Below are 23,503 nucleotides of genomic sequence, written 5' to 3'. Positions count from 1 at the left end.
GTGCAGCATTTGCAAATACTTCGCGTTCTGCACATTTCAGCGCCGTTTAATATATTGAAGCTATTTTGAATATATTGTTACTTTTTCAGTTTTATTCATGTCCGTAGTTTTTAGCAACTGTAGTACATATTTCAATATAAAATTCAGCCATCAGCTGGAAAATATACTTTTATTTCCGTAACTGTAAATTGTCAAATTGTGTTTATAATTATCACAAACATTTGTACATTTTTGTGCTTATCATGACATTAGTCTTCCATGAAGAAGATACTGACACCTCCTTAACTAAGTAAGTTTCTTTAGTACACTTCGTATACTTTACATAAATGTATAGCCAAGGTCTAAAGATTTGTAATATACGTAATTTTGTAGACGTCTAAAGATGACAAAGTAATTTATCGAAACTCAAAAAACGGAATAAAAATTTATTTGCAAGTGATTTGAAATTACTTTTTCAGCTACAGAATTTTTTGGTGAAATAGAACTATTCATATGACATGTGCATAGGTAAGCAACATTTCACCGTTCATAGACCATCTTGTACCTTGAAGTAGAAGTTATTTTCCATCTAACACATGATGCATGAAAATGAACTGAGTTTCTTTAATGTCTTGAGAGTGGAAATTATTGTTAGTTTCCAAAAGCTTCTATTTCAGAACCTGTTTTAACTTGTAATTGGTTTTTGGTATCACTTCTGCTTGATTTGGTTTCACTTACTGGTTGTAGGAGTATGTTACAGTAATAATGTAACAGACAGGACGATTGCAACGCTTTTAAATTTCACTGGAATATTTGATCATAGGTGAGTGACCATGTTGTACCTTCGAAAATTTTTTGTCTCATTTTAGCAAACCTTAATTTTTTGGAGTAATTTCTGTAATTTCAAGGAAAACCTGCATCACTTCAAAAGAAAATGGCGTCATTTAAAAATCTGATGGTAAAACATATTAAATTTCTATTAGAGAGGTGGCTAGAGGCGGAAGTCTGAAAAATGTACCACGGAACATCACTCTCCCCTACACACGCATCAAAGCAACTACAAGGCCGTGCTGGAAAGTAATGCCTCCGAAATTTTTAATTGAAAGTCCTTAAAGATTTTTAAGTAAACCGAACGTCATTAATATTCCATATCTTTATTCTTCATGTCCTCATATTTATTTCTCAACGTAGTCACCATGGCTTCGACTACATTTCTCCCAAAGAAAGACCAGTTTGTTGATACCGTCACTGTAGAATGTCTGACTTTGTTGATGGAGCCACGGCCTCGCTTCTGCTTGCACCGATTCATCACTATCAAAGTGAAGTCCTCGAAGGGGTTGTTTATGTTTTGGAAACAGGTGAAAATCGGATGGGCCAAGTCGGGACTATTTGGACTATGATTGACGACAGTAGACGCAAGGCGTCTGATTGTACAGATGTCGCAGCGCTCGTGTGTCGTCTAGCATTGCAATGCTGAAGGAGTGGGTGCTCCATGTGTGAACGAACTCTCCCAGTAAGAAACTCGATTACAATGCGCTGTTTCTCACGCACCGACATAGTTACGTTTCATTCCGCTACGTTACACGATACATTTCGGAGCCCTCTAGCGGCAGAGGGCTACTTTTTGAGCTACAGAAGAGAAGGATATAGAACGTCAATAACGTTTGTTTTATTTAAAAAGTTAAAATAATTCTCACATAAAAAATTCAGAGATGTTACTTGGCAGCATGGACTTGTATAGCACAATATTTTAGTTCTGTGTTTCTAGATATTCACGGGTTGTAAATATTTTTAACCAAACCATAGTCTCTTTCCGCTTAATTCATTCTCACATTCAAGCGACATTTTTCTACTCCTTTATGCTGCATAGTTTCTTCAATAAAAATCTGACAGGATCAGTTGCTTAAATAAATCATCTGGAATGAAATTCCAGAAGAATTGGTCTCAGAATTTCTACTGAAAAAAAAAACAATATTATATTGGTGATAAGTATAAAGAAATTTTTTTGAAAGAAATTTACTCCTTTTGACTTCTTTTTATTGTACACAGTCATGATTTCGGATTTGTAGCCGTTCTCAAGTGCATGTTGAAATGTAAAATATGTCTGACGTGTCTGTGACGTGTAATCGTTGAAAAAGTATGTTTCTGGTCTTAGAAACCAGTTGTCGTTGTAGAGGGTACGAGTGTATACAATATTGCTGAGAGATCATTAACGTATAGTGTGCAGTGTTTACTAGCTAATACATGCTTGTGACCTGCATCCATCACTTCTGTTCGTCAGATGAGCGCAAGTGATGAATGCAAGTCACAAGAATATATTGACTGGTAAATACGCCACACTACACCACACTATATATAAAAATTTCTTTCAAAAAATTCTCTGTGACCGTGGTCCAAATGATTCAAATGGCTCTAAGCACTAAGAGACTTAACAACTGAGGTCATCAGTCCCCTAGACTTAGATCTACTGTACTTAAACCTAACTAACCGAAGGACATAACATACATGCATCCCCGAGGCAGGATTCGAATCTGCGACCGTAGCAGCAGCGCGGTTCTGGACTGAAGAAGCTAGAACCGCTCGGCCACAGCGGCCGGTGACTGTGGTCCCTCCACGAAGGAAAGATCATTACTAAGAATGCACCGCTCAACTTTATTTTATAATATTCGTCCAGTACACAACATAGCGATTCTATGAGCTGTAACTAGCCTGATCATCGAGATTTTCGCTTGTTGCTTAACTGAATCGACTCTCGTTATTTTCCACTGACGAATATCTACACAGCTATCCCATATTTTCAGTATATGCAGCATAGTAGGTTTCGCGTTTGTAGTGGGAAGTATAGCGTAATTTCCATTATAAAGCCCAGGTGCTGTACCCTTGCCCCCTGACTGGTAAATGTGCGTGTTCTTCCCACAGTTTGAGATGTGTTACTTCAGGAAGAAAGTCCTCTGAGAATTTTGTGAAGTGGAAGCCGGTATGCGCGCTCTTGAACTCAATCTGTTTTAAGAAAAACGAGTCGGCAGGTTGCTGTTAGGTTTGAGTGACGTTTGCCGTGTATAGGCCACAGTAACGATGCTGAGTAGCTTTTTTCCGTCGTGTCTCCCCGTGACGAGTTGTTGGTATGTGCTGTTGCAGTGGTGCCAGGGAGGGTCGTGCGTGGCAGCCAAGCGCAAGAAGCCGCCCAAGGTCGTGAAGGGGGGCTGGAGCGCCTGGAAACCGGAAGCTTGCACCTCGGGCTGCATCATCAAATCCAAAGGTGAGTCCGTCTTGTTAACCAGTATATGACATTCAATTTGCTTCTCTTTAAGGCACCACTTCCATCACAAAAAGGCCATATCTTTCATAACCTGAATTGATAATTCACAACAAGGGCGGATCCGTGTTTATGATTCAACTTTATATTTCTGCCAACATCAACACTAGAACACTAGCTACGATGGGAACTGGAATGGGTGCTGAATACGGCCTTGTTGAAGAGACATTAGTCACAGGAATGCCGAGAAAGAACAGAAAACCTAAGTACTGAGTGCTATACAGCGATTTCAAGCCTAGTGATCGGGAATTCGAGTCTAAATCATTACGTTTTTCGTCATCGCGCTCGGTACCTGGTAATGGACATAGGACATTCACATTAACCGCACTGCTTGTACATACAAACACTCACGAGATATTCAGGTGTCGGACGATGGTGTTTCAATGCCCCACTGACGAACTCTGAGCAACAAGCATTCACACACAGAGGATCAAATCGTGTCCTCCTCGAAAGAATCATTGACCTTAATCTATTTAGGGCGGCCATCGGAAGTCACAGTTTGGGTGCCCAGAGGAGGATTTCAACCAGGCCTCTCAAAAACGAGCCTAATGTTGGGGAGCTTACATTACTTAGTGTGTCACTGTCGCATTAGTGTACCAATACATCACTCCGACCTGTCACTACTCGTCTAGAGCTCAAATTACTGCTGAACTCGTGCTTTCTTCCTTCCTCAGCTGTTTGTAGTCCAGTATTTAGCTTTCATAATCTGATGCGGCTTGGATTTGCTGACGGATTGCTTGTACTTTCTGCACTCACTTCTTGCACCCCCCCCCCCCCCCCCACACACACACAGCAATTAAATTGGAAATAAATTGAAGTAAGCAGTGCATAGAACACGAATTACTAGCTACTTGGCCAACATACGAAACGTGGAAATGTTAAATGATGTACTAAGTGCTATATTTTTCACATAACACATTCTTAGTGTTATTTTTCTCGCTGTTATGCAGCATGACCTTCAACTTGTTCCAGGCGACAAATGAGGGAGAAAATGTTTCAAACGTTCGTTACGAGATGGCGCATGGTAGATGATAAGTAAACAAGGTCTTTGTATCACAAGATCTGCAGAAGACTGTTGAGCCAGCTAAAACTATGAACCCACCACATGAAATTCCACTGCACATAACTGAGTTCTTTGATTTTAAAGATGTTGCTGAAGTGCAATGCAGGCGTGTAAAATCTCCAAATACGGTATGATCAAAGTCTCTCATATTTATCCATCTACAGTGGTTATTAAAAATTCGCAATTCGAAACATAAGACTGAAAAAATATCAATGTCTCCAAAGAAGGAAAGACCACAGCTGATGTATGTCACACCATACTTCATCTGACTGACCAGTCATGTTCAACAATTCCAGAACACATAGGCCTGTTGACGATGTTGCCATTCTTTCCTCAGCTGCACAGGGAGCTCTACAGTAAACTTCGGAACATCTGATCCCAAGAACACAGTTGTATAAGTAAGAGAAGTCAATACTGAGAGAGTTTTATTCTTGAATTTAATTTTGTTATTCTCATGTAACAAATTTGAATGAGATGAGAAATGGTGTTTGTTGACTATAGTGCAACTAGTTTAAACATTACTGTGGTATTTTGGTACTTGTATTATCACACGCAGTGCCTCAGTATTAATCGTACTTTAAATTACTGGCTCTCAGAACCAGTCACGCCCCTGTCATGTTTTTTAGAAACTTCTGAATTAATTATGTATTTTGTAATTTGTTCAATTATTTTTTGGAGTGATGGGTTCAGCAGCATATTTCCGTGGTATCAGAATACCTTATCAATTTTTTGGATACAAACAAATTATGCAAAAACAGATAAGTTTTTTTTATTCTCCTGACAAATGTAAGATTTACATCCTCCAAGTATTCTTCCTATTTCGTACCATACAGAATAGACTGCGTGTCCTATCTTTTGTAATACCACGAAAAATTTGTACTGCCAGAAAATTGCTGCTAGAGCAACAGCCATTGCATGCAATGGAAGCAGGGTAACGGAAAACTTCTGGCTGGCAGGTTTCCAACGGCGGCGGCGCAGCTGCGACAACCCGAAACCCGTTAACACGGAAGAAGGCTGCCCCGGACCCAGCTTCGACGTCGTGCTCTGCAAGGACGATAAGGTTCGTAGCTGCGCTGTCGCATCCAAAAATTCTTATTTATTTCGCAGTTCGGCCTCGTACTTTCGTGCTTCTGCATACATCAACAGTTTTCTAATCCCAGAACAGTGATAGAGTCTTTTCTAAGCCTTTCTTAGCAGATTCTTAGTTTCTACTATGCTAATTCCATACCACGTTTAGTGGAAGGTTCTCTCTTGTCTTTTCCTCGAGTACTTTTCACAGGAGTAAACTAGGTTTATTGGAATAATATTGCACACCATTAATGACTCTCGAGAATACTCGAGAACAACCTCAATAGTGCATTGGAGCATTTTGATGTGAGAAACGAGTCTGCAAAGATATCCAGTAATCCACAGCAGCTGTCAAATTCCTATCGAGTGAGAGAATCATTCCAAGCTAATCTGTAGCTGCCCATGGAGGACAAAGTTTAGAAAGGTGTTCTGCAATTTGCACCCTCAAATTAGTCCAGAAGAGAAGCATTTGTGAAGCACATTTCGATATTTTTGCCTCGGCACCCATTTCCACCGCCTATGTATGCTTGCCAGCTCAATCTTCGTGCTTTGGAGGAGCCCAGAAGCTACGGATGTCTGGCACACAATAATTTTTCCGCCACTGCGCCAGCTACACATTTTGTGGACACGTACAGGGAAACAAAAAAGTACAGGACGCTGTACTTATAATCGTATTACTTTATCCATTGTTGCTTGTAATAAAGTTTTAAGCAATTTTTTTTCTGTTTGTCAAGTTTATTTCGTTCCTGCTGCAGCTTTAAACAAATAAATTAAAAAAAAACTTCTTCCAGAAGCACTGACATAGTGTTTGCTGTATGTAAATGGAATGCCAACTCCAGCTCCGAATGAATTAGTTTACTTGACGTGAAATCCCAATGGAGGCAATGCACAACTCCATGAACTTAGCCAGCATTAAAACGGTAACACAACGGAGAGAATTGTGGCAGAGGGTCCAATCGTGGAAATCCTTTCACTCAAATTTTACTCAGACTTGCGACATTATGTCTAATTTTGAAACTCCTAATGGATCGACTGTCTCAGCTCAAAATCGATCAGCTGGCATTTCTGCCAATGGATCACCAACAAAATATTAAACATTGTAATTGCTCTCATTTCTAAAATAAAATACCAAATACACTTACGGAAAGAAATCGGAACGCCAAGGAGGAGTTGTGCGGCATAGACGAAGGTTGGTAGGTGTGTTTATCAGTGGCGTAGCGTGGTTGTAAAGGTTGGGCAGACTCGACATTTATTATAGGGAGACAAAATAGTACAATAAACAATATTTAAACAAATGAAAGAAAATGCATCAATTAAAACAACAACTACTACTACTACTACTACTGCCACCACTACCGCCGCCACTAATAATAATAATAATAATAATAATAATAAATAACTTTTTCAAAAAACAATGACAAATTTGTAGAACTCCAGTAGCAAGAGAAGAAGCACTTCTATTTTCTTGTACACAAGTGCAATGCGCCTATCTTTTCTTTCCCCGAATGAGTCTATAACTCAGTCTACAGAGATCTGACCACTGGATAGCTCTCCAAGTGGTGTCTTTTCTATTGCTAACTTGCTCAATCACGACGGCCGGGTGTTGGACATTGAATTCCTTAAATAATTCTTCACTCGTTTAAGAGTACTCATGCTTTGTTCACTGCTTGCTGTAGTGGCGGGTAGGGTCAAAACCAAACGCAGGAACTTCGTTGTTTCTTCATAAACGGAGTCTAAATCAATGATGGCAATGTACTTCAAAGAGGATTCTTGGAGTTAAGTGTCTTTTCACATGAGCGTATATGTTACACAGTGCATTTTAAAATTGTTCTTGTTTGAAAAAAGGCTGCTCTTCTAATAACTGAACCAGTTTCAACTTTAGGAATTCTTTTTGATAGTTCGGGAAATGCTTTTCGTTCAAAAGCTCACAAACTGAATTTGGGGAAACTCTTGAAATCTTCCTTCCATCTGAACAGTTTGCAAATCCAGTATCTCGTAAGTTAGTGCCCTGGGAGATGTTTTTTGACTGTCACGGAATGATAAGTTGCCATTCAAACACAAACTAAATTTAATGCATTCATCAATGAATGTTTCCGTTCTTAACTGTCGTAATTTTCTCAAAACAGTTCTTATTTCGTCGTGGCAAGCAATTATACTGACAGATTTTGACTGAAGAACATTAAAGAATGTGAACAACATAAAAAAAGCACCCTGGGTAGAAACAAAGCAAGTCGACAAACGTAGGATCATCCATCCGTCGTTTCAGTCTCACAGCGCAGCTCAGAGATTCTGGGTCCCACGGAGAGTCTGTATCATCAATTGTATAATTAAAAACACTATATAGCTCTGAGAAATGACTAGATATTGTTGAAACTGCCATGGAATGAAAGTTCCAGCGAGTGTTACTTGCATGTGGCAGTTTAAATCCTTTCTCAGTTAGCAATACACTTCGTTTTGGTGATTTGTTGAAAAACGAATGGAGTGATGTAAAATCGCTTACAAACATGCGTACTTGTCGTGTGATTTTGGAGGCATGTAACAGTACAAAATTCAGCTGGTATGCGTAAAAATGAATAAACAGTTCATGGGGACAGAACTGCTTCACCAATTGTTGTAGTCCTCTTTCTCTGCCCGCCACTACTGAAGCACCATCATATGTTTGCCTAACCACTTTTCTTTCCACATTCCATTCTTTCAATATTGCATGAATAATGATTGACAAACCTTCAGCAGTTTTATCTACAGAAACATCGTAAAATCCAACGAATCTGTCCTCAATTTTGTCTGCAATACAGTATCTTAATATTATACTCATTTGACTCTTGCATGACACGTCTAATATTTCATCAGCTTGAAATCGGAATGAGATTGCAGTTCTGAATTTCAGATCTTATTTTCTCATTAACTGCCGGAGTTATCATTTCTATTACATCATTCTGTATATCTGGAGAAGTTCCTTTAAAGGTTGAAGATGATGACAGGTGGTCTTGGATTAACTGCTCTCCTTGAGCTAGTAAATCCAACAATTCCAGATAGTTACCTTTGTAGCTGGAGGATTCATCTTCTCGATGGCCGCGAAAGGCTAGTTCTTGTTTACAAAGAAATACAATTGCCTGAATAATACAAGCCAATACTCTCCTGTTGGATACAACTTGTTCGTTGAGGCTTCAGAAAGGGTGTGCTCAGTTCTACTTTTGCCCAATAACTGAAATGATTCTTTGTTCTGCAGGTGACGTTTTGATATCTGATGCTTTGGTGCTTTCCTGTCAAAGTTCTTGTACAAATGCCCTCATTGCACCATTCCCTTTCACCACCAAACAGAAGACATATATAACCATATAATCTGTTATTAACTGCATTCACAGTCAGCCAAGTATACTTTTCGTACCAGGCTGTCTAAAAAGCGAGTTTTTGTTTGGCTTCACTTAAAACTACACTGAGTGTAGGAGTAGGTCATTTGTCCTTCAATTCGCACTTATTTTCGTACGGTACGTTAATCTGTAAAAAGGCGTTTTTAATAAAAATTCTATAAGGTATTCAGTACTCGCTTACTCATGTTGGCGACACAAAGAAAATATGCACTAAAATCACACAAGAATGACTATGAACACAAACCGCGCGATTGTACACTTCCGTGTTAAAAGCCAGCATAGAAGCGGCAGAGACTAGTCTCGATACCTGCTAGCAAGTGCAGCCCACTGACCTTCGTGGAAGAGGTGAGGTGGAGGGGGTGCAGGCGCACACAGCCTGGTAAGGGAAGGGAGGCAGAGACTAAGAGCAGTTGAGTCTTAAGTACAGTGTGTTAACTGTAAGACGGCTGAGTTGTGAGGGGAGTGCGGGGAGAGGAGGAAGCAAGCAGCAAGCAGTGGGTGGCCAGGGGGGAGGAGCCGTTGGGGGGGGGGGGGGGGAGACAAGGCACGCCTACCAGCTGCAGTGCTGGCACTACAAATTGCGCGTCATGCTTACACGAAAGCAGACGAAAGGCTTGGAAGTAAAACTCGCTTTAAATGTTGTTCGCAAACGAAACTGAAATCGTCATGTACATTAAAATCTATAATGAATGTATATATGTTTGTCTACTAAGCGCTCACAAACCATTCATCCGATTGCAATGAAACTTTGGTGAGTTGTTCTCCGAACTGGACGCAGTGTTCGCAGGCTCGGCACAATCTTCCACACTGAATAAAATTTCGCTATCGTGTCGCGAATGACACGCTGGTTGAAATCATCGATCATTACTTCGATTTCTCCACTTCTTTTCCTAAGTTAAAAGCGAGAAAGATGTATAAGAAAATGCCTTCTGCACTGCATGTATTTTTTTTTTTAAATTTGGAAATGTACCGTAAAATGAATGTGTTTCGAAATAATACAGTAACTAGTGGTGTTTCCATACAAAGCAATACGGTAGCAAGGAAAAATGAAATATAAGGTAATTCGGACGAAATAGGGGGCTCCTTCAAAGTGATCGCGAACAAAATATCTGAAATGGAAACTCACCTTTTCTTGCCAGGCGTTTGTGGTGATACGCCAGGATGATTCTTGGAAAACCGTTTGAATCTTCCAACGCTACGCATGCCTTGTCCTGTGTATGTAGCAGCTCTCACTGAAGATTTGTAAATGGGTTGAAGCATTCAATCACATGCAATATAATTTTGCGAGCATCGCTACGTAATACTGGTTTCCTTCTAACCGTGGGCCTACCGGTACAGCCTCTTCACTCATTTTGATAATGTTTAGCACAACTGCACAATAAAAACACGCAGAACAGTACAGCGCAAAACAATAACGAAGCAGACGACAATGGCTACCTCGTACAACACAGTCAGCTACGTAATGTTGGCAGCAGTCGAAACTGCGTGCCTACCGAAGCCTCCCGACGTTTACCGACTTCTACCGATTCAGTACTATGGGAGAAAAAATGGTTCAAATGGCTCTGAGCACTATGGGACTCAACATCTTAGGTCATAAGTCCCCTAGAACTTAGAACTACTTAAACCTAACTAACCTAAGGACATCACACACACCCATGCGCGAGGCAGGATTCGAACCTGCGACCGTAGCAGTCCCGCGGTCTATGGGAGAGGTCTTCCATCTAAAAGTTTACACACTGTAGGCAAATACACCAATACTCAGGGTGCGGCGCGGGTTACAAGACTGATGTCTTCGCACATTTAGAGCTCTTAGCAGAAAGTTATTTATATTTTTGTTACGAGTTACTATTGCATCTTTTTTAAGCACGAATACAGGGGAGACTAACTCTCAAAGTCTCCCCTCACGCTCGCCACTGGTGTTTATACACCTCAAAGATGATGTCTATTCAAATTTCGCGCTGTTCGTATATGAATGGCGCTAGTAGCATCACTATGAGAAAGCAAATCAGGTTTGCTCTAAATACACGTTGTAACGGTACTGAACGCTAGTTACCTTTGAGACTGGACGTGGCAAGTTGATGTTAGTTAAGAATGTCTGTAAGGTGACAAAGACGCCATTATAAACACCTCGCTGAGGTCGCGTAATAGGGCTAAGGGAAGCTGGATATTCCTTCTGTGATATAGCAAAAAGACTTGACTGGAACGTAGCCACTGCATTTGTTTGCTGGCAGCGATGGTCACGATAGCGTACGATCGCATGAAGCCCAGTCTCCGGACGGCCACGTGGCACCGCCGAGAGGGAAGACCATCGTGTTCCGCGTATGGCTAAGGTGTATCGTACTGCATCTGCAGCAGCAATTTCAGCAGCAGTTCGCACCATACTGACGCAACGAACTGTTACAAATTGGTTACTTGAAGGACAGCTCCGAGCCAGACGCTCTGTAGCGTGCGTCCCACTGACCCCAAACCACCGCCATTTGCGACTTCAGTGGTGTCAAGTGAGAACTCATTGGAGTGTAGGGTAAAGGTCTGTTGTGTTTCCTGGCGAAAGCTGGTTCTGCCTCGGTACCAATCACGGCCGTGCGTTGCTTAGGTTGAGGTCAACCTGTCTGCGTGCTAGACACCTAAACCTGGAGTTATAATCTATCTCTATCGTTATCTCACGAACCCTACGTGCAAATTTGTACGTCAACCTGGCGATTCGACGTGTTGTGCTGCCATTCTTTAACACTATTCTGGGGGGTATTTTCCAAATTGGTAACGTTCGCCCGCGTATCTCTGTTGTGACCCAAGGTGCTCACAGAGTGTCGACATTTTCCTATGGCCTTCTTGATCACCAGTTCTGTCTCCACACATGGGACATCATCGGACGACGGCTTCAGTGTCATCCACAAGCAGCATTAACCGTCCCTGTACTGACCGACCACGTGCAACAAGCATGGAACTGACTTCCGTCAACTGTACAACACAATGCATGCAAGTTTGCATGCTTGCTTTCAACATTCCGGTGGCTACATTGGCTATTATTGTACCAGAGTTTCACATTTTCAATGGCTGTGATCTTGCAATTTTAATCACTTAAGTATGTTACCTAGACAAATCTATTCCCGATATTTCATTACTCTACATTGATTATTTTTTGGTGTTTCGAATTTTTTTCGTCAGTGTAGTATATAGATCTTCCTCAGAGAGATTATAAATATGAATGCATGTTTAACATACTAATATTTTTGTTTGTAGAAAATACCTGGATAAATAACATGATGAGTGGAATATCGCAGTGTAAGAAAATGAGTGAGGCAGCAGGCTTCGAAGGGCACAGAGTTCTTATTATAGTCGCAGTCCAGGTCCACAATTCGTGTGAGGGGTGCTGGGAGTGATGGGATAGACAAAATTCCTTGAGATCGTTCCCAGCATTCCCCGCACGGTGTGTCAAGCTACGCTGCACTTACAGTAAATGCACGCCAGTCTTTGCTCATTTTAAAACATCACTTTCATTCGCATTTATAATCCGAATTCAACAGGTCAATACAAGTCACTCCGAGAACTAATTCAGACAGATACGAATTCTTAATAATTCATACATATGTTTAGGTAAATCTGTAAGGCGATGGCACTACATACTTTATAGGACCAAACAATACGTTTACTTTACATTCTAATAAACGTTCAAGGATTAAAAAAAAAAAAAATATAAACTTACCTCTCTTCATCTTCACGTGTCAGGTGGGTACAGTCAGTCATGTTTTAAAAAAAGACATTAACTCACAATATTCGTAGTTGATAAAAGTGTCACAGCTCTTTATATGGCAAAATAATATTACTTATAATATTTAAAAAAATACATTTCAGAACATATTAATTTGCGCTCACTCAATCGTATAATATAGAAGAGAGCATAAAAATCGTTTCATTCATGTTGCTTAGGTGAAGACATGTTTTTTCTTTTTCTTTTTTTTTTAAAAAAAAAAGGCAGTAAGCCACATCATGCGCCTTTAGTTCTACCACGCAAGTCTGTAAGTTCATTGCACTGAAACAGGGTTCATAGATGACAAACGCTGCCATGTGAAGATGTCTTGAACGCTAGCCAGTCCAGCGAATGCTAAAGTGTCGTGAAAAGAATTTGTGAAGTAAAAATAAAACAAACAGTCATAGAACATCACAAATAAGTGGCATTATAAAAATTATTTTTAAAAGCAGGGATGAACAACTTTGCAAACGAGAACTGAATTTGTGTCATATAATAGCTTAGTCACAGATATGCTGGGTGAAATAATTCTCAACGGGCGCCTTATATATTGGATCCAGTATGAAAAAATAATACAAATGTCAATAAAATAATAAAAGGAATTGGTTATACACTCCTGGAAATGGAAAAAAGAACACATTGACACCGGTGTGTCAGACCCACCATACTTGCTCCGGACACTGCGAGAGGGCTGTACAAGCAATGATCACACGCACGGCACAGCGGACACACCAGGAACCGCGGTGTTGGCCGTCGAATGGCGCTAGCTGCGCAGCATTTGTGCACCGCCGCCGTCAGTGTCAGCCAGTTTGCCGTGGCATACGGAGCTCCATCGCAGTCTTTAACACTGGTAGCATGCCGCGACAGCGTGGACGTGAACCGTATGTGCAGTTGACGGACTTTGAGCGAGGGCGTATAGTGGGCATGCGGGAGGCCGGGTGGACGTACCGCCGAATTGCTCAACACGTGGGGCGTGAGGTCTCCACAGTACATCGATGTTGTCGCCAGTGGTCGGCGGAAGGTGCACGTGCCCGTCGACCTGGGACCGGACCGCAGCGACGCACGGATGCACGCCAAGACCGTAGGATCCTACGCAGTGCCGTAGGGGACCGCACCGCCACTTCCCAGCAAATTAGGGACACTGTTGCTCCTGGGGTATCGGCGAGGACCATTCGCAACCGTCTCCATGAAGCTGGGCTACGGTCCCGCACCCCGTTAGGCCGTCTTCCGCTCACGCCCCAACATCGTGCAGCCCGCCTCCAGTGGTGTCGCGACAGGCGTGAATGAAGGGACGAATGGAGACGTGTCGTCTTCAGCGATGAGAGTCGCTTCTGCCTTGGTGCCAATGATGGTCGTATGCGTGTTTGGCGCCGTGCAGGTGAGCGCCACAATCAGGACTGCATACGACCGAGGCACACAGGGCCAACACCCGGCATCATGGTGTGGGGAGCGATCTCCTACACTGGCCGTACACCACTGGTGATCGTCGAGGGGACACTGAATAGTGCACGGTACATCCAAACCGTCATCGAACCCATCGTTCTACCATTCCTAGACCGGCAAGGGAACTTGCTGTTCCAACAGGACAATGCACGTCCGCATGTATCCCGTGCCACCCAACGTGCTCTAGAAGGTGTAAGGCAACTACCCTGGCCAGCAAGATCTCCGGATCTGTCCCCCATTGAGCATGTTTGGGACTGGATGAAGCGTCGTCTCACGCGGTCTGCACGTCCAGCACGAACGCTGGTCCAACTGAGGCGCCAGGTGGAAATGGCATGGCAAGCCGTTCCACAGGACTACAACCAGCATCTCTACGATCGTCTCCATGGGAGAATAGCAGCCTGCATTGCTGCGAAAGGTGGATATACACTGTACTAGTGCCGACATTGTGCATGCTCTGTTGCCTGTGTCTATGTGCCTGTGGTTCTGTCAGTGTGATCATGTGATGTATCTGACCCCAGGAATGTGTCAATAAAGTTTCCCCTTCCTGGGACAATGAATTCACGGTGTTCTTATTTCAATTTCCAGGAGTGTATATCTAACATTAAAAATATTTTTGAGTAATTGATTTTGTCACTTCTCATTATGTGTAAGTAACGGCGAAGTGTATTGAGGATTTATCTTACCGTCTTCAGTGATTGTTCAGTAGTCACTATTATATGTTTGTACAGGAGTACACGTCTCTAGCAGTCGTTTTCGGAGCTAACAATATTTTTTACCTTGAGTCTCTATTAACATTCATAGTTTGGTAGCAGGCAGTCCTACTGCTTTAGCTCCAACAAGTTTTATAGTCTGCTTACTTTTACTTTAGAAAGTAAAGCCTTCGTTTCCCAAGATTTTGACATTGCATAATGAGAGTAAGCCTGCCAAAAATGCTAGTCTTGCTCCTAAACAATGTCATATTAATACAATTAAGTAGAGTCCATCACACTGATTAAAAGTTTGCCAGCACTTTTGCCTGGAGAAACTCGAAATTTTCTCTTACTGGTAATGGGAGAGAGAAAGAGGGAATGGAAAAATTTTAATCTCCATTAGATAGAAGCTAGAAAGACGAAAGATGACAGCGTACGATTTATGATCTCCAAATCGTGTAGTAAGTACTTAGTTTAAGCTCAAACTTCACGACACTGTCTCAGTGAATGAAAACATGTGACACTGTAGGTGGTGACCGGTCCATTGTATACGTCATAGGATCGGCGTCTCCTTGTTGCTGTTCTAATGGAATGAGCTACCATCGAAGATTGCTTCCTCTTCCACACAATATGCATTAGATGAGTATGTGCCAAGCAAGATCGTAAGAGATGGAAAAGAGCCACCGTGTTACAACAACCGAGTCAGAAAACTGCTACGGAAGCAAAGGGAACTTCACAGCAAACATAAACATAGCCAAAGCCACCCATATAAACAAAAATTACACGTAGCGAAATGTAGTGTGAGGAGGGCTATGCAAGAGGCGTTCAATTAATTCGAAAGTAAAGTTCTATGTATTGACTTGGCAGAAAATCCTAAGAGATTTTGGTCTTATGTCAAAGCGGTAGGTGGAACAAAACAAAATGTCCAGACAGTCTGTGACCAAAATGGTACTGAAACAGAGGATGACAGGCTAAAGGCCGAAATACTAAAAGTCTTCTTCCAAAGCTGTTTCACAGAGGAAGACTGCATTGTAGTTCCTTCTCTAGATTGTCGCACAGATGACAGAATGGTAGCTATCGAAATAGATGACAGAGGGATAGAAAAACAATTAAAATCGCTCAAAAGAGGAAAGGCTGCTGGACCTGATGGGATACCAGTTCGATTTTACACAGAGTACGCGAAGGAACTTCCCCCCTTCTTGCAGCGGTGTACCGTGGGTCTCTAGAAGAGCGTAGCGTTCCAAAAGATTGAAAAGAGCACAGGTCATCCCAGTTTTCAAGAAGGGACGTCGAACAGATGTGCAGAACTATATCTCTAAAGTCGATCGGTTGTAGAATTTTGGAACACGTGTTATGTTAGAGTATAATTACTTTTCTGGAGACTAGAAATCTACTCTGTAGGAATCAGCATGGGTTTCGGAAAAGACGATCGTGTGAAACCCAGCTTGTGCTATTCGTCACGAGACTCAGAGGGCCATAGACACGGGTTCCCAGGTAGATGCCGTGTTTCTTGACTTCCACAAGGCGTGTGATACAGTTCCCTATAGTCGTTTAATGAACAATCAGACCAATTGTGTGATTGGATTGAAGAGTTCCTAGATAACAGAACGCAGCATGTCATTCTCAATGGAGAGAAGTCTTCCAAAGAAAGAGTGATTTCAGGTGTGCCGCAGGGGAGTGTCGTAGGACCGTTGCTATTCACAATATATATAAATGGCCTTGTAGATAACATCGGAAGTTCACTGAGGCTTTTTGCGGATGATGCTGTAGTATATAGAGAGGTTGTAACAATGGAAAATTGTACCGAAGTGCAGGAGGATCTGCAACGAATTGACGCATGGTGCAGGAAATGGCAATTGAATCTTAATGTAGACAAGTGTAATGTGCTGCGAATACATAAAGAAAGATCCTTTATCATTTAGCTACAATATAGCAGGTCAGCAACTGGAAGCAGTTAATTCCATAAATTATCTGGGAATAGGCATTAGGAGTGATTTAAAATGGAATGATCATAGAAAATTAATCGTCGGTAAATCAAATGCCAGACTGAGATTCATTGGAAGAATCCTAAGGAAATGCACTCCGAAAACAAAGGAAGTAGGTTTCAGTACATTTGTTCGCCCATTGCTTGAATACTGCTCATGGGTGTGGGATCCGTACCAGATAGGGTTGATAGAAGAGAGAGAGAAGATCCAACGGAGAGCAGCGCGCTTCGTTATAGGATCATTTAGTAATCGCGAAAGCGTTACGGAGATGATTAATAAACTCCAGTGGAAGACTCTCCAAGAGAGACGCTCAGTGTCTCGATACGGGCTTTTCTTGAAGTTTCGAGAACATACCTTCACCGAGGAGTCAAGCAGTATATTGCTCCCTCCTACGTATATCTCGCGAAGAGACCATGAGGTTGAAATCAGAGAGATTAGAGCCCACACAGAGGCATACCGACAATCTTTCTTTCCACGAACAATACGAGACTGGAACAGAAGGGAGAACCGATAGAGGTACTCAAGGTACCTTCCGCCACACACCGACAGGTGGCTTGCGGAATATGGATGTAGATGTAGATATTCAAAATTAACGACACATCCACTGGTGAGCCAGAACATCATGACCACCGGCGTACTGTCGATATAAACCCGCCCAGCGATTGCAGCGTCACCTAGCGACAAATGACTACCAGTCAGACACACGCGCGGCGCATGTAGCGCATGTAGCATCAGTAGAATGGGGATGCGATCTGTTTGAGTTTGACTGAGAGCGGATTGTGATGACCCAGAAGCTCGTCACTAGCATTTCGGAACTGCACGACTTTTCGTGTGTTCTAGAAGTGCTGTGGCGAGTGTCTCAAACATGTGGCGAAACCAGACGTCGTGGGGTTGGGCGGCCACCCATAATTACAGATGTCGGACATCGTAGAGTGTGCAGACTGGTGAAACATGACTGGCGGCGAACATCAGACTTTAATGAAGAGCAGAGGAAAAGTGTGCCAGCACACACAGTGCACCGAACACTCCTAACGATGGGACTCCGCAGCCGACGACCCATGCACGTGGCTATGTTAGCACCGCGACATCGGCAATCACGACTGAAATGGGCACGCGACCATCGGCACTGGACGTTAGCGCAGTGGCAGAGCGTTGTATGGTCTGATGAATCGCGATACGTTCTCCATTATGCCGACTGGAGAGCACGACTCCATCGTCTTTCTGGGGTCGTCTTCCTGCACTGCGATAGGGAGGCAAGCTGGCGGCGGCTCCATTGTGTTCGAGGGAACATTCACGTGGGCATCCATGGTTCCTGTGGGACTCGTGCAATGTGCCATGACGGCCAAAGAGTGTCATACACTGGTTGCAGACCACGTACTCCCCTTCATGACGATCATGTTTCCCGACGGCTGTGGCATTTTTCAACAAGATAATGTGCCATGTCACAAGGCCATACGTGTGACGAAAAACACAGTGGCGAGTTTCAGTTGATGTGCTGGCCACCATCTTGCCAGATCTGAATGCGATCAGGGATGTGATTGAACGTGGCATCTGGCCTCGTCGCCTCCCTCCCCTGAATTTACGGTAACTAGGTGACTTGTGTGTTCTGATGTTGTGTTAACTCGCTCCATGACCTAGCAAGGCCTCATTGCTCCATCTCATGATTCATCGCCACTGTTATCCATGCCTAAGGTGAACATACGGGCTATTTGGTAGGTGGGCGTAATGCTCTGGCTGATCAGTGTACTTATCAAACAATCATCGCAGTCGCCCACACAATACAGATATGAGCTGGATGCTTTGTCATAAATAAACAAGAGGAAAACAGTGTCAAATCATCTCCATTGAAAGGCCGTTCATTATAGCAATTCAGGATTTTCATACCGTTCCGGAAGGTCATGGGACGGACAAGGTGGTCGTAGGATCATACCATGCCGACAAAAGACGGCTCATAGTAGCGCGTCTCTCTCTCTATGTGGTGTCACCGCCAGACACCACACTTGCTAGGTGGTAGCTTTAAATCGGCCGCGGTCCATTAGTACAAGTCGGACCCGCGTGTCGCCACTGTCAGTAATTGTAGACCGAGCGCCACCACACGGCAGGTCTAGAGAGACGTACTAGGACTCGTCCCAGTTGTACGACGACTTTGCTAGCGATTACACTGACGAAGCCTTTCTCTCATTTACCGAGAGATAGTTAGAATAGCCTTCAGCTAAGTCCATGGCTACGACCTAGCAAGGCGCCATTAACCATTTCTAGAGAGAGTCTCACTTGTATCATCAAGAATGCTGTATACAAATGATGGATTAAAGTTAAGTATTCCAGAAGCTACGTACTTTTATTTATAGCATTCATTACGTATCCTGTTTCAGAACTACCGCCCACCTGCGTGAGTTGACGCGTGCATTTCGGCCTCCTCTATAAATTAGTGTACGTTGTGTTGGCTAATCTGCCGACACAACACTTTACACTATCTTTCCATAGCTGTGTCCCTTGTTAAAACGGACTATTCATACCTGTTTCTCGTGTTGACGCAGTGTTTAGAAATCGATGTTCCTTAACGCCTTGTATTCATATTTACGTCCCTTATCAATGGAATGTATTCATATCTGTATTGCTTGTTATTGCAGTTTATTCATATCTGTGGCCTTACTAATGCGACTGAGCGAGGAGATGCTGTGGTTAGCAGAGTGGACTCGTATTCGAGAGGATCATGGGTCGAATTCGAGTCCAATCTGCAAGATTTAAATTTTCTGTGATTATCCTAAATCGATTAATGCAAATGCTGGGATGGTTCCTTTGAAAAGTCAAGGCTGACTTCCTTGCCCCTCCTTACCCAATCCGAGTTTGTTTTACGTTTCTAATGACCTCATTGGCGACGGGCCATTAAACCCTAATTTTCCTTCCTTCTTTTTTCTTACTTATGCTGCGTATTCATACCAGTATCTATGGTTAACGCTGCGTATTCTTACCCATGCCCCTTATTAACGCAGTGTTTCCATACCCGTGTGCCTTGTTAAAGCAGTGGTTTCATACTTGTGTCCCATCTTAACGCTGTATTTTTAGACCAATGTCCCCTGTTAACGCTGGTTTTTAAATGGATACCTCTTGTTAACATTGTGTTTTCAAATCGATGACCTTTGTTAATTGTGCATTTTCAAATGAAAGTTCCTTACTAAAATAGTTTATTAATTTTTGTTTCTCCTGTTAACGCCTTGTATTCATCCCTGTGCAGCTGTGCAAGAAGAGTAAGCGGCAGACGGCGGCGGCGTACGCGACGTCGGCCTGTGGACAGTTCTCCAAGCTGCTGCCAGAACTGGACCCGAAAGCGGCTGGACTGCAGGCGCCGCACGAAACCGGTGAGTTACCTCTGCATTCCACACAAATTCGAAAGCTAGTGGGCCAGTCGCTTGGAGAAGTATCTTACACACCTCTGAAACATGTTCTTGCCGGCTGGCAGAGTATAATCAACGTGACAGAAATCCCTTGATACGTACCCTTATAGTCCTGCAAGGAAACAGAGCCAATAGTGCTGACGTCGGAAGCTACTGATTTATACGTTTATTGCAAGTGAACGTGCTTTTGAACTTTAATCAATAAGCTACCCAATCAGACTGATTCCTCTACTCCTACAGTGTCATCTCTCTTAATTCCGCAACCTTTGCTGCTACATTGCTTGACATTTGTTAAGGAACAACTGTCAGTTGCTGTGAAGCATCTACTTATCCGCTTACTACTTATCCGATGTTCTTGCAGTAACGTATGAATCACTGTATCATGACGTTATACCTCAAACTCAAAAAAAAAAAAAAAAAACTGGCATAGGCATGCTTATTCAAATATAGAGATATGTAAACAGGCAGAATACGGCCGCGCGGTCGGCAACGCCTATATAAGACAACAAGTGTCTGGCGCTGTTATTAGATCGGTTGCTGTTGCTTGAATGGCAGGCTATCACTATTTAAGTGAGTTTGAACGTGGTGTTATAGACGGTGCACGAGCGATAGGACACAGCATTCCCAGGTGCTGATGAAGCGGGGACTTTCCAGTACGACTATTTCACGAGTGTACCGTGAATATCCGGAATTCGGCAAAACATCATATCTCCGACATCGCTGCGGCTGGAAAAAGGTCCTGCAAGAACGGGAACAACAACGACTGAAGAGAATCGTTCAACGAGACAGAAGTGCAACCCTTCCGCAAATTGCTGTAGATTTCAATGCTGGGCAATTAACAGGTGTCACAGTGCGAACCATTCAGCGAAGCATCATCGATATGGGCTTTCGGAGCCGAAGGCCCACTCGTGTACCCTTGATAACTGCACGACACAAAGCTTTAAGCCTCGCCTGGGCCCGTCAACACCGACATTGAACTGTTGACAACTGAAAACATGTTGGCTGGTCGGACGATTCTCGTTTCAAATTGTATCAAGCGGATGGATATATACGGATACGGAGACAACCTCATGAATTCATGGACCCTGCATAACAGCAAGGGACTGTTCAAGCTGGTGGAGGCTCTGTAATGGTTTGGGGCGTGTGCAGTTGGAGTGATATGGGACCCCTGATACGTCTAGGTACGGCTCTGACAGGTGAAACGTACGTAAGCATCCTGTCTCAGCACCTACATCGATTCCTGTCCATTTTTCATTCCGACGGGCTTGGGCTATTCCAGCAGGACAATACGAGACCCCACATGTCCAGAATTGCTATAGAGTGGCTCCAGGAACACTTTTATGAATTTAAACACTTTCGCTGGCCACCAGACTCCCCAGACATGAACATTATTGATCATATCTTGGAGGCTTTACAACGTGCTGTTCAGAAGAGAGCTCCAACCCCTCGTACTCCTACGGATTTATGGACGGCCCTGCAGCAATCATGGTGTCAGTTCTTTCCAGCACTACTTCAGACATTAGTCGAGTCCATGCGATGTCACGTTGCGGCACTTCTGCGTACTCGCGGAGTCGCTACACGATATTAGGCAGGTGTACCAGACTCTTTGGCTCTTCGGCGTAGTTTATTATCTCTTTGATAACCTATTCGCAATAAGTTTCGCAGACAGTACTCACTTATGTCGCTGAACGTACCTAATATATCATTGTACGACACGTAGATCAGGAGATATGACATCGTAAAGAGTGGTATGTGTGAAAAACTGCCCCATCATGCATTACTTTCAAATTTATTACTTCGCTGCTATTACTACATTCGCAAATCATTTTGCAGTCAGTCTCCATATATTACTCTGAATGTACCTACAGAATTATATCATTGTGCGCACATAATTCAGAAGGTATGACATCACAAAGATTGAGAACAAGGCCAGACTCTGCACGGTACCAGCGCAGACGCACAACTATACATAAATACCCGAGCATCTCCCGGTTTCTCTGCTAGTCATCAATAAAACTAGCGACGTGAAAGCGAACACTCACGCCTGCCTGCAGAGATATTTTCTATTGTCACTAACACTGACTACACTGCGCGGTAACTATGTGCACTATTTTAAACTTGAACGTGGTTGTACATTGTTACGTGGCCGAGTTAGTTCCCAATACACCTGGGTAGACTGTACGCTTTACCAGGCTTCGAGGCCGAGGTCCGCGATTCCACTGTACAGCCGTTGCGGATGTCTGGTTGTTGGGGCGACAAACGGTCGCGTCTTTCGTGCGAGTGCCGCCGCACGTTATTGACCCAGAGTATTTTCTTTATCCACCAGCAGTAGAATATTTTCCTGCCTCAAAGTCTCGGGCTGTTCTCTGAATATAGGGATGGACCTTGGCACATCTATATGGAGATGCTCATTACTCGCACCCTGATTTTTGACAGTACTTGTAGACGGCACATGCGGAGGTTGCGCGCTGTTCCCGTTATTTTGTTCGCGCGTATTTTGCCAATTACAGCGATTTACCACGCCCCAACCGATCGTGGGAGATACCTTCGCGATACGAAACGTGACACATGTACACCTTGGACTAGGCCCGCCTACCATGCTCTATCGCCTTGCGGGGTTTTCAGGGTTCCGAATGGGTGAACTAGTTTTCATTTGTTTTTCCAATGTATATATTTGCAAATAAATAAACAAACAATATAAAAATGAGCAGTTTGAGGGTGCAACATAGCGATGGGAGTGGGGAGAGATCGTGGCCTGGTCTCAGGATTTGGGGATTTGACCCCTACCCACCTTGTTTCCTGCTGCCTGTAACTTACTGAGCCCCTCCCCCCCCCCCCCCCCCAAAAAAAAGTCGCTAACGTAAGCTTCTGCCGTACGCCCTCGACCCGGGTGGTAAGCCGGTTCGAATCCTGGTTGTGGAAAAAATTTTCGCTGTCAGTGTTTGACCGGCAAGGCGAGGAGAGATGTGGCGTAAAGTTTCTGATCGCCAGACTTCGCACCAATGTCTTTGTTTAAATACCAGACATCTTCGCAGTGTCTCATGAAGTGAGGGCGTGTGACTCTGCTGATGGTGATCCGTCCATCGTATGGGGATGTAAGCTCGGGGGCCACCTTGGTGCTATTCGCGAGGAATAGGCTATGTGTCGTCAGCGGGTTTCGCACTCTCAAATGGTTCAAATGGCTCTGAGCACTATGGGACTTAACATCTATGGTCATCAGTCCCCTAGAACTTAGAACTACTTAAACCTAACTAACCTAAAGACAGCACACAACACCCAGTCATCACGAGGCTGAGAAAATCCCTGACCCCGCCGGGAACCGAACCCGGGACCCCGGGCGTGGGAAGCGAGAACGCTACCGCACGACCACGAGCTGCGGACTTCGCACTCTTCCTTCCCTCATTATTATTATTATTCTATCATCATTATCATACAACACAAACGTT

The 23,503-nt window shown here is 43.4% G+C and overlaps 1 protein-coding gene across 1 annotated transcript in view; it reads left to right on the top strand.

Annotated features, from left to right (window-relative positions):
* Positions 1-23,503, top strand: part of LOC126188671 (A disintegrin and metalloproteinase with thrombospondin motifs adt-2-like) — a 204,890-nt gene that overhangs the window by 172,418 nt on the left and 8,969 nt on the right. Inside the window, exons 13-15 of the mRNA XM_049930276.1 lie at positions 3,118-3,238; positions 5,315-5,418; positions 19,898-20,021. Of these exons, the coding sequence (XP_049786233.1) occupies positions 3,118-3,238; positions 5,315-5,418; positions 19,898-20,021 (349 nt within the window). The remainder of the gene's footprint in view (positions 1-3,117; positions 3,239-5,314; positions 5,419-19,897; positions 20,022-23,503) is intronic.

Source organism: Schistocerca cancellata, chromosome 5, assembly GCF_023864275.1.
Source record: "Schistocerca cancellata isolate TAMUIC-IGC-003103 chromosome 5, iqSchCanc2.1, whole genome shotgun sequence".
Taxonomy (NCBI): Eukaryota; Metazoa; Arthropoda; class Insecta; order Orthoptera; family Acrididae; genus Schistocerca; species Schistocerca cancellata.
This window is presented reverse-complemented; position numbering and strand designations above follow the sequence as displayed.